Source organism: Suricata suricatta, chromosome 2, assembly GCF_006229205.1.
Source record: "Suricata suricatta isolate VVHF042 chromosome 2, meerkat_22Aug2017_6uvM2_HiC, whole genome shotgun sequence".
Taxonomy (NCBI): Eukaryota; Metazoa; Chordata; class Mammalia; order Carnivora; family Herpestidae; genus Suricata; species Suricata suricatta.
Window position 1 is genome coordinate 62,618,324 of NC_043701.1, and position 12,244 is coordinate 62,630,567.

General features: G+C 43.2%; 1 protein-coding gene and 1 long non-coding RNA gene across 2 annotated transcripts in view; one reads left to right on the plus strand and one right to left on the minus strand.

Annotated features, from left to right (window-relative positions):
• RINT1 (RAD50 interactor 1) overlaps window positions 1-6,886 on the minus strand; it is a 31,081-nt gene extending 24,195 nt beyond the window's left edge. Inside the window, exons 1-3 of the mRNA XM_029927465.1 lie at window positions 6,698-6,886; window positions 6,215-6,260; window positions 867-1,051 (exon numbers count right to left, since the gene is read on the minus strand). Of these exons, the coding sequence (XP_029783325.1) occupies window positions 867-1,051; window positions 6,215-6,260; window positions 6,698-6,739 (273 nt within the window). The 5' untranslated portion in view covers window positions 6,740-6,886. The remainder of the gene's footprint in view (window positions 1-866; window positions 1,052-6,214; window positions 6,261-6,697) is intronic.
• LOC115281853 lies at window positions 6,666-11,877 on the plus strand. The gene is made up of 4 exons (XR_003904432.1): window positions 6,666-7,083; window positions 7,260-7,485; window positions 9,049-9,111; window positions 11,635-11,877. It is a non-coding gene; the product is annotated as an uncharacterized LOC115281853 (long non-coding RNA).
• Window positions 11,878-12,244: the final 367 nt, after the last annotated feature.

The window sequence follows — 12,244 nt, forward strand, 5'->3', positions numbered from 1 at the left end:
TCAACCCAGGGCTCACACACCAACACTCCCACATACCGAGCATTTAACCCAACGTAGCAGTTACATGATGTGAATCTTTTGTCCTTGACAAACACACTGTTGCAAGTACATGAATCCACTTACTTTTTAAGATTACATGCATTGGGTTTTTAAAAAACTATTTTAATATATTCATTGTAAAATAAAATGCCTGAAAATATAGAAAGATGTGAAGAAAATGAATCACCTGTTAACCAACCACTCAGAAATAACCATTATTATGTTATACTTATTTTCAGGTTTTTTCCTTATGAGTGCACATATGAAAAGTATGGAAGGAAGGTGTTATGACATTTTTGTATACCATGAAATTACTTCCTTGTCGAGCACTTTAAAAGTCACGGTATTAATAGCTACTTAAAATGTTAGGTGTTAGGGTGCCTGGGTGGCTCAGTGAGTTAAGCAGTGACTTCAGCTCAGGTCATGATCTCACGGTTCATGAGCTCAAGCCCTGAGTCCAGCTCTGTGCTGACAGCTCAGAGCCTGGAGCCTGGTTCAGATTCTGTGTCTCCTTCTTTCTCTGCCCCTCCCCTACTCACACTCTGTCTCTCTCTTAAAAATAAATAAACATTAAAAAATTGTTTTAATGTTAGCTATCACTATGTTTTTAAGATCAAAATCCTATCATCAGGAACTCTGTCTTTTACATAATCTGTAAAGTAGTTAGCACATTGTAGGTCCTTAAAACCTATGAAACAGTTTTAAATGACTAGACTATTTGTCACAATCTATATCTTCAAAATTCCCTAAAATAACAGTGATATGTGATAATGGTGATGTCTATGTTACTGAACACTGGCATTATCTCAGTGAGTTTTAATACTTGCCTGTTCTTCTAACTGCATTTTATTTTCTGTCATCTGTTCTATGAGTTTATCAAGTTTCTTTAAAGATTTAAGGTCATTTCCAACTTCTTTTTCTATAAATGCAGACACGTAGGAAGTGAGATCACCATTATCTGTATCTTCATTGACTTGTTCATTTCCAACAAGAGCTGCGATATTTATGTCATCTAAAAATGAAAGAATAACAATTATTTAACATTACCAACCACCACAGGATTAAAGGAAATGCAAAAGATATACAAAGGGGAGACACCTGAGCAGTTCAGTCAGGTAAGTGTCCGAATTCAGCCCAGATCATGATCTCACAGTTCATGAGTTGGAGACCCATATCAGATTCTCTGCTGTCAGCACAGAGACTGCTTCAGATCCTCTGTCTCCCTCTCTGTTTTGCTCTCCCTCTTTCTCTCAAAAATAAACATTTTTATTTATTTATTTATTTTTTACAAAGTTGAATTCAAATTTTTTTAATGTCTTCTTAAATTTATTTTTGAGGGGCGCCTGAGTGGCTCAGTCTGTTGAGCCTCCGACTTCAGCTCAGGTCAGATCTTGTATTCGTTGGTTCAAGCCCCACATCAGGCTCTGAGAGCCTGGAGCCTACTTCCGGTTCTGTGTCTCCTTCTCTCTCTGCCCTTCCCCCTCACATGCTCTGTCTTTCTCTGTATCAAAAATAAATAAAACATTAAAAAAAAATTTTTTTAATTTATTTTTGAGAGAGAGAGAGAGACACGGTGTGAACAGGGGAGGGTCAGAGAAAGAGGGAGACACAGAATCCAAAGACAGGCTCCAGGCTCTGAGCTAGCTGTCAGCACAGAGCCCGACGCAGGGCTCGAACCCACGAACAGTGAGATCATGACCTGAGCCGGAGCCAGACACAACCATCTGAGCCACCCAGGCGCCCCCCCTCCCGCCCCTTTTGATCAGCTGGGCCACCCAGGTGCCCCTAAATAAACATTTTTTAAAAAGAGAATTCTTTTTAAAAATTTAAAAAAATAAAATGCTTTAAAAAAGAAAAAACAGTATTGAAAGATTTTGAGTCTATGAAAAAAAATGGAAAAGGTGACCAATGAGTAAAAACTCTTCCTTATGTTAAAAATAAAAAAGCTGTGTTTTTAAAAAATGTTTATTTATTTATTTTGAGAGAGAGCAAGAGAGCATGCATGCAGGAGGGGCAGAGAGAGGAGAGAGAATCCCAAGCGAGCTTATGCTGTCAGTGCAGAGCCCAACATGGGGTTCGATTTCACAAACCATGAATCATGACCTGAGCTGAAATCAAGCATCAGACACCTAATCAACTGAGCCACACAGGGACCTCTAGTAAAAAAAAGTTATTGTAAAAGCTTCAAATGCCTTTGTACAAAAATTTCCATGTCAGAAAAAGAATAAAAGGAAGCTTGAGGGAAAACACAAATTACTAAGAAAAACTCTAAATGACTGATGAGCCATTAAATTCCACAATCTGGAGCGAGGTTCCTTCTGTGGGACATAAACTAGACTTGCACCAATCCACAGTGTACTTACTAGATGTGACAAACAGGTGATTTGGAGCCCTGAGCCATTTCTAGCGAAGAGTGAGAGCAGAGGCAACATGGGCTGTGACTGAGCACGAAGGCCCAGGGGGCACCATGGGCTCCTGCGTAGCTTTGTTCTCCTCCCATTTAGGACATGGGCAGGTTTCCCAAGGAGCCCGTTCCTTACTCTGCCCATGAAAACCTGGCACTGCCTATCGTTTCCACATCAGTTTTTCACTCTGCAATCGTCTGTACCTTCTCCCACTATCTATGTTTAAAGCAAAATTAAGCAACGTAAGCTGCCTCTAATTCTTCGTGGAAAGAGGCAAGATTCAAGTACACGAATACAAAATTTTCCATTTTTATTTAAAGAAACATTTCTGGTAAATGCCTGATCCACTTCAAAGGCAATTAAATGATCTTCCACTGTCCTAAATTTCTGGATCAACAGCACTGTTGCTCTCTTCCAGAATATCTCCAGCTCTATCTGTGCCAGGGCAGACGTGCCCTAAACCCCAGAGAAAGCTGAAGGCCGCAGCCGCTTCCTGACAAAGAAGGTAGGAGTGACATGATTCACAGCTGGTGCCATGTCTCTTTCCACACCACCCCCGTGTGCTGAGGTACACGGTTCCCTCTGAAGTATCTGTTCCCACGTGCAGGCTCTCTACTTGGGTAACTCAGGGTGTCCTTCCTGCAGAAGGTTAGGAGACTCGGTACAGCGGGAGCTGCGTGCGTGTCCCTGTGTGGTCACTAGGCTCCCTGCTTTCCAACATGCTCAGTCTGCAGTGTGAATTATTCCACAGACAGGGCTAAATCTCCCTAAGATTTGCATAGCACCTACAGATTAAAAAAAAAAAAAGTTAACGTAAAAGTGTAAGAGGAGCAGCCATTGACTTCCAGATGAAAGCAGGTGCTGTAAAATAAGGCCCCAGAGAAAAAGCAGACTTTCTGGAAACCAAACCTTAGAATAAATCTGAACACGCGGTGTATTTCTGTGCCTCAGGTTTAACTAAAGGATGGGGTCCTCTCTAAACAAACCATTCCCCACAAGTTTATACACAAGTGAAAAGCCTGATTGTGCTGGCATATGTTTAGTTACAAAGACTACAGCAATTGCTGGAAGGAAGGAAGGAAGGAAGGACGGAAGGACGGACGGAAGGAAGGAAGGAAGGAAGGAAGGAAGGAAGGAAGAAAAGTGTGTGCAAGAGAGATAAAGCTGGGGGAACAGTACAGAGCCTCCTGAGAAGCGATACTGGTTGAACTTCGCCTCTGTTCTCCCTGGAGCTGCCCTTGTAGAAGTTGGCTCTTTACCAAAGAAGTTTTAAGAAAGCAGCAATGAGAGAAAGGTAAGAGGTCGTATGAAAGGTTATAATCAGCCTCATTACAAAACAACTATTACTTCTGATAAAATGAAAATATGAAAAAAGAGATGCCTAAATGCAAAATCTAACTGTCAGATTTTGCTCGGTTATTTTTTTTAAGTTTTTTTTAATGTTTATTTTTGAGACAGAGACAAAGTGTGAGTGGGGGAGGGGCAGAGAAAGAGGGAGACACAGAATCAGAAGCAGACTCCAAGCTCTGAGCCGTCAGCACAGAGGCTGATGCGGGGCCTGAGCTCACAAACTGTGAGATCATAACCAGCTGAAGTTGGATGCTCTACCCACTGAGCCACCCAGGCACCCCATCTCAGTTATTTAAAAAAAGTGTAACAGAATAAACGCCAATGTGTTTAGTACTGGGTATGTTCCACCCCCAGCCCCCAAAACCAAATTTTCCTTTGTTCTATTCAAGAGCATTACAAGCACGTTCAAATGCCATGAGAAGCAGTAGCCCATCAGTAAGTAGGGGCAAAACTATAAATCTAGGCCTTGGCTTCCCAACTATAAATTATAACAATTGCCCAGCGGACACCTCAAGGTTATAAATGGAATTAAAATCCATGTTTCCTGACCCTCAACCCAGGTTTCTTTTTTTTTTTTTCCTTCAAATATCAGCAGAATAGGCTGGTCTGCATCAAACTTCATTAATGCAGAAATCCACCCACCATTATAGACAAGAGTCACAGTGTTCTTTTTTTCTAGTTATCTTGAAGAAAATAAGTACATTGTAAGCTGCATCTGCAGACACCTAGAGGCAGGGCTATGTGGGAGGAATGTTTTCCTGTAGCTTAGGGAGCAAATCCTATTTTTGTTTAATTTACTTTTTTTTAATTAAAAAAATTTTTTTCAGGGTTTCTGGGTGGCTCAGTCAGTTGAGCATCGAACACTTGATTTCACCTCAGGTCCTGATCTCATGGTTCATGGGACCAAGCCCCATGTCAGGTGTCATGGGGGGCCTGCTTGGGATACTCTCTCTCCCTCTCTCAATATAAATACATAAACGTTAAAAAATAAATAAGGGGTGCCTGGGTGGCTCAGTCGGTTAAGCATCGGGCTTCGGCCCAGGTCATGATCTCACGGTTGGTGGGTTCGAGCCCTACATCGGGCTCTGTGCCAACAGCTAGCTCAGAGCCTGGAGCCTGCTTCGGATCCTGTATCTCCCGCTCTCTGACCCTCCCCTGCTTGCGCTGTCTCTCAAAAATAAATAAAAGCCATTAAAACAAACAAACAAATAAATAAATAAAATTTTGCACCTACTTTTAAATTCTATTCTTTGGTATCACCACTTAAATGCAGTAAGTACATTCTTGGTCAAATGACATTCTTTAAGATGACACACCAGTGATTTGGGAGGTTTCTATGACTCTCCTTTTCTGTTTCTTGTAATAAGCGCCCCTAATTGAAAAGAAGTTGACCAAGCTACCAAAGGAGGGACAAGGACAAAGTACAGTCTGTGTCTATGACATCTCAGTAGGCATCAACTTCTCAGGCATTTGAACGGGCAAAGGTGGAAAAGGGAAGAGTTTAACTGAAAGATACAGGGTACTCTCCAGTCTTTTAAAAAAGGAGCCGAGCTATGACTGTCAAGTGCTGGGGATGACGTAGAGCTTCCCTCCTGAGGCAGACTGTATCCGCAGGCAAGTTAGGGCAAGCCCAACTCCTCGAGGCATCACGGTAATGTGGGCACCCTTCCTCCTACCACTACTCACTCATTCCTGGTCAGAAGAACCAAAATCCCTCTGATGGAATAGCTATTACATGCCCCTTCCTCCCCCAGTAAATTTTACTTCAAAAGCCACCGAAGATTCCCGGATTCCCAAACGCCTGCCATGCTTAGCTCATTAGAGTTAAATGACAAATGTCCACATCCCTGACATGTGCTGCTGTCCTCGGTAGGAAATGGAGGTGCTGACCTTTTCCCTCTTCCTTGTCCAGACCAAGATCCAGGAAACAAGTTATCCCTTGTATTTTTCTTCCCAGATCAACTTTTCAAGGCAAATTCACTGAAGGCAAAGGACAACTAAACAATTGTCATTTTGACTCCAATTAAGGTGATGGTCATCTCTCCGAGATCATTAGCCCCTCCAAATTCCTGAGGCTTAATAAGTTGATGCTTCATTAAAATAACAGGCAGGCCCAATTATTCTAAATCGGCGTGAGGGGCAGCACTCCAGTGAAACCAAACCTGTCCCTACACTAAGTTGGGGTCAGGAAGTGCTTATCTTCAAATCATCCCATATTTTACAATTTTAGAAAGAAAGATGGGTGTATAATGATAACCGGTACTTAATACTATGCAAGTATATTGTACCAAAAAAAAAAAAAAAAAAAAAGGAGAGAGATTCATTTTAAAGGCCAAGACTCTTCTCTGCGGCAGACCCTCGAGGGCTGAGTTTAGGAGATGGCTGGGTAGAGAATGGTACTGTGTTTCAAGTCTGCTTACGTTTCTCCTCGACGTCCTTCCTTTCGTTATCACTTTCAGAGCAGCCCTAGAAGAACAGGTATAACAAACACAATAAGACTGGAGTCCTACAGGATTCCCAGAGAGCGCGAGGTCCCAGACCCCCTGCCCTGGGACCTTCCTGAGGGGTCAGGGCCATCTGACGCAGGTGGCCCTCGGGACCACCACTGCCACCTCCCCAGGATTGCTGGAGTTACCTTGCCCAGACTTCAGGGCATGTCTCTACGTCCCTAGAGACATCTATATGTGTCATCTCACCCGGGTCGCCTGAGCCACCGCACTGGGACCACCTCCTCTAGGAGGTCCGTGCTACCTCACCAGATTGGAAGGGCTGTCTCCCTGGGCGACGGAAACCACGTCCCCAGGACGCCAGGGCCACCTCACCGACGCAGTCTCCCTTGGGAGATTTGTGCCACCTCCCTGGGCGACCCGTGTCCCCTCCCCGGGCCACCAGAGCTGCCTCACCGGGGTTTCCGGTGCCTTGCCGATCTCGGCAGCCGGGAGCATCCCGTCTCCGCTCGAGTCTTCAGCTCCATGAGCAGCCAGCGTGGCTTGTAGTGTTCCGCTGCGGCCACCGGCTAGACACCAGCTCTGCTGGGAGACAGTGAGGCTGAACGCCACCTCTACTTCCCCTCGCCGTCTCTCTGGTTTCTTCCTCTCCTCCCAGAGAGGCCCTGCCCGCGCAGCCGCCAGCTAGCCGCGGTCGCTCCCTCTGCTGGCAGGGGGCCGGCACCGCCGTTCAGGAAGCGGGCGCCAGGCCTCCAGGCTCTCGGGAGAAAGGGGGTGGGCGGTCCTTCTCAACCTCGGCCACACCTCCACCTCGCTGGAGTCCATCTTGGTGGAGCTTGAAGGTACCCTGCCCTCCACACCATAAATTCCATGTGAACCAGTGCACTTCATACTTTAGATGAGACCCCAGATGTTCTCAGAGTGTGAGGGGGCTTGTTGGCTAGCTTTAATCTCATTTGGTGGGCCTGTTTAGTTGGGGGAATTTCCAATGTGCTTATCTTGGGATGTTTCTTTTAAGGCTGATCAGACTCAACTAGAGATGACCCCCCACGTTTTCCCCTGGAGGGTGCAGATCTGGTTGTGAATGACCGGGAGCTGAGTGGAGGAAGAGGACTCAGCATCAAATAAGCACTTTATCCCGTGCAGAGACCCAAAAAACGTGGCCTTTGACAAGAAGGAAGAACATGAATGACCTGGAAGCAAGAGGACTCAGGATTTGACCTCAAGAACAAACATAGGAGACGGTACCAAAACGACTAAACAAAGAAGGGAGGGAGGGAGCAACCCTTAGAGGAAACAGAAACCATTTAGTGAGAAGGAAACTTAAAAAAAAAGTGTATATTCTATATATAATGTATGCATCCAATGTATATAGAATATATATAATCAATATCTTGAGATATGAGGAACCACTGCAACCATAAAACAATAACAGGATGCTATTGTATTCAGAGGGGGACCTGGGTGGCTCAGCCAGTTGTGTTGGACTCTTGATCCCGGCTCAGGTCCTGAGCTCACCATTCATGAGTTTGAGCCCCACCTGGGGCTCTGGCTAACAGCACGGAGCCTACTTGGCATTCTTTCCTTCTCTGTCTGCCTCTCCCCTGCTTACTTGCTCTTGTTCTCTCTCAAAGAAAATAAACATTAAAATAAATAGAGTAGTCAGAGACAAAAAAAAATATGATTGCAGAAATGGAAAGTTCAATAAATAAGTCAGAAAATAAATGTTGGAAATATCGGGGGGGGGGGAGCAAAAGGAAAAAGAAATGAAAATAAGAAAGAAAAAAAGAAGAAATTAGAGGGCCACTGCAGGGGATCCAAAATCTGAAAAATAAGAGTTCAAAAAAAACCCAATCACTCCCTTAGGGAAGGAGTGATCATCACCAAAAAATTCAAGACAATGTTTCCAATCTAAAAGTCATGAGTTTCCAGATTAAAAGGGCCCACTGAGTGCCCAGCACAATAGATAAAACATGACTTACCCCAAATCATCATGAAATTGTAGGACAAGGGAGACAGACAATCCTAAGCTTCTAGAGAGAAAAACAGATCACTTAACAAAGAATCAAGAACAAACGAAGAATTTCAATTTCTCAACAGTCACAAAGAAAGCTAGAAAACATAGGAGCAATTTTTTTTTAAATGTTTATTCACACTTTGGAGAGAGCTTGAGTGAGGGAGGGGCAGAGAGAGAGGTGGGACAGAGGATCCAAAGCAGGCTCTGCACTGACAGCAGGCAGACTGATTCTGGGCCTGAACTTACAAACCATGAGATCATGACCAGAGCTGAAGTCTGACACTCAACCAACTGAGCCAACCAAATGAACCACCCAGGCATCCCCAAAGGAGTAAATTCTATCAAATTTCAAAAGGAGATTTATTTCAAACTAGTGTTCTATCTGATTAGTAAAATACCAATCAAGTGTAGGTAAACAATAAAGGTATGTTCAAACATTCGAAGATCTCAAAAAATTTCCCTTTCGTTTACTTTTCCTTTCTTAGGAAAAGAATGAGGAACTAAACAGAGAAAATGAGGGACTAAACAGAGGAAAAAAGAAGATTTAGGATATAGGAAACAGAAAACACAATGCAGGAGAAAAATGATTTGAGAGGCCCTGAGAATTCTTCACTGGACAGGGATTGGTGCATGTCCAGAAGATCCCAGAAAAGACTCCTTTTCAGATGAAACTAATAGAACACCTCATCTATTTAAATGTTGGGAGGCAGAGATTGAAATAATCATTAAAAAGTTTGGGCTTGGCTTGGTGATGGATAGTAAACCAAAATAAGATAATTATTAACTGCAGGAAAAACAAAAAGCTGAGCAGGAGAAGAAAAGTGATCATAGTATCTACTACTTCGCCCAAGATGTAAGTAACATTTACCTAATCATAGTGAAGTAAACAGAAACCTATTAAAAAAGGACAATATAACTAGACTGAGCAGCTAAAGGGATGAAAAGTGTGGTGGGGGTGGGGAAAATGATGGGGAAAGGAAGAAGAATTAAATCCTCGTTTTCCACTAAGTGAAGTCAACAGATAATGCCTAGAAGTGAAAAATTGAGAAATAGCAATGCAAATATTTTGAATAGAGAAATGAAAGTAAATATCAAAATAACCAGTTAAAAGAGAGGAAATGACTTCCTTTAAAGAAGGGGAAATTGATAAAGGGGGGTATAGTCTCTGCTCTTTCATTGCAATTTAAAAGATTTCTACAGAATTATTTGGCTCTAAATCATAACTCTGATAAAAAATAAAAAATAACACTAAAGGGAAAACAGGATTGCTCTATACCCAAATTTTTGCTTCTTAAGAATTCACGTCTGGTAAAGGAAACAGAAATGAAAATAAATTAAGATTGAATGCAGTAGGCTCAACAACGGAAATAATTGCAATGACTGAGGGAGCACAGAAAACAACTGACTACTATCTGGGTAGTGTAAAGAGGCAATCTCAGATGGACAGAAATACTAGGCAATAATAAGGATGAAACAAGAGATACACTGTGTGTGTTAGGCCCTTAGCAATCCATTGTGCTGGTGTGGGTTAAAAGCAGGATCCTGAGTGTTACACATACTATACATGTTAGGATGTAACTTGAAAGTCAAGGAGAACATTAAATTGTTCATTGATTATTAGAGGGAGCTGGGATTTGGGACTGGCTTTGAACACTTTGGTATTATTTTAACTATAAAAGCCAATACAGGGCTGTCATTTTGAAAAACAGAAAACTAAAAAAGCATGTTTCACTTGGACCTTGTCTGAGGCAGTTCAGGCTAACATGCAGTAAGTTTTGACCATGGACCTAGCTAGCTAACAGCCAAAGGAATGTGAATGTTCTTTTCTTCCATATGCATTTTTGAGGCATTAGTCCTCAGAGAAGATAATTTTTAAAGTGTACAAAAATTTAAAGTTTAAAGATTGAATTTTTACTGTGGGTGTGGTAAACATATTTGCAGTTGCTGTCATTGGGACATTAACATATGAATTAGCCATAGCCCAAGGACATGTGATTATACATCTGAGGTCACTAATCTCTTTCATAGAAAGACAGTGTAGAATCCTGTCAGTCTGAGTGAATTATCCATACTCAGTAGGGATAACGTAAACCCAGATTTTATTTATTTATTTATTTATTTTATTTTTTTATTTTTGATACAGAGAGAGACAGAGCATGAGAGGGGGAGGCGCAGAGAGAGAAGGAGACACAGAACCGGAAACAGGCTCCAGGTTCTGAGCTAGCTGTTAGCACAGAGCCTGACGCGGGGCTTGAACTCAGGAACGTGAGATCTGACCTGAGCCGAAGTCGGAGGCTTAACCGACTGAGCCACCCAGGCGCCCCATAAACCCAGATTTTAAAAACAAGTCTGCTTGTCTCTATATACGTTGCTATAGGAAACAATGTGGGGTTATTCAAAAAATTAAAAATAGCATTAATATAATACAGCAATTCCACTTCTGGGTGTATACCCCAAGAAATTGAAAGCAAAGTCTCAAATAGATATTGGAGCACCCATGTTCATAGCAGCATTATTCACAGTAGCCCAAAGGTGGAAGCAATTCAAGTGATCATAGGTGAACAAAATGTGGTATATATATGTAATGGAATATTATTTAACCTTAAAAAGGAAGGAAATTCTGCCACATGCTGCAACACGTGTTGCATCCTTAATGGATGAACATTAAGGAAGTAAGGCTGTCACAAAGGAACATAAGGCTATATGATTCCACTTGTAGGAGTTACTTACAACTGTGAAATCCACAGGGTAAAAAGTAGAACAGTGGTTCCCAGAGCTGGGAAGAGGGGAGACTGGGGATTTATTTCCTGAGTAGAGTTTCTGCTTTGCCAGATGAAAAACCTTATGGAGATGGATGGCAGTGATGGTTGCACAACATTGTGAATGTACTTAATGCCACCGAATGTACACTTAAAAATAATTAAGTGACAAATTTTATGTGGCATACATTTTACCACAATTTAAAAACTAACTCTAGGGGTGCCTGGGTGGCTCAGTAGGTTGAGCATCTGGCTTCGGCTCAGGTCATGATCTCGCAGTTCCTGGGTTTGAGCACCCAGTCTGGCTCTGTGCTGACAGCTAGCTCAGAGCCTGGAGCCTGCTTCAGATTCTGTGTCTCCTTCTTTCTCTGACCCTCCCCCGCTCACCCTGTCTCTGTCTCTCAAAAATAAATAAAAACAAAAATTTAAAAAAAAATTTTAAACCAACTCTAATAGAAGTTAAAGGACTTGAAATAACATATAGGTGTTTCACTGAGGATTGAAATGTGGCAAAATAGTAAACATGCAAAAGCTATTAGAGGCCAGGATTTGGTAATGAAACGTGCTATACTCGAAAGGCATGGAAAGAGTAATGGATTTTATTTTTCTTCACACAGAAGCACAAACTTGCTATGATCAGTTTTTCTGAAGCCTATCCTATTGAGAAGCCGTCCAGCAGGAGAGGTAAACGGAAGAAGTGGGAAAATGCTTCTCTCCGATACTCTGCACTCAAAGGAATAATATAGAGAACAATATATTCTCCAAAGTTACTCTTTTCATTAAGCTAGCTGCGTGTGGAGGGCAACACAAAATGACCATGACCATGTGGAAGAAGCCTTTATTAAAATACGTCAAGCATTCGTAAGGCCATGGCCACTTTATAAGTCCTAAAGACTGTCTGGAGAGCTCTTTGGTGCAGGATGAAATTTGGACCGGCTCCCGCCGCCATAAGCTCCCCACCCGACAGCTGGCTAAGCCTCCGGGAACCAGCGAGTTTTCTCCAGGCGGAGGCCGCTAGGCCACTGGGCGGTGGGGAGGGGCGGGGCCTGTCTGCTCCCGGCCGGCGCGGAGGCGGGGCCGGCGGCGGAGGGCGGGCTCCGCCCTGGAGGTGGGGCGGATTAGCGGCTGCGCGTAGCTGCGCCGCACGTGTGCGAGCTCGGTCGCCGGTGAGAGCCCCCGCCCGCTCCGGGCCCCAGGGGCTGAGGCGCTGACTGCACTGCCTATGCC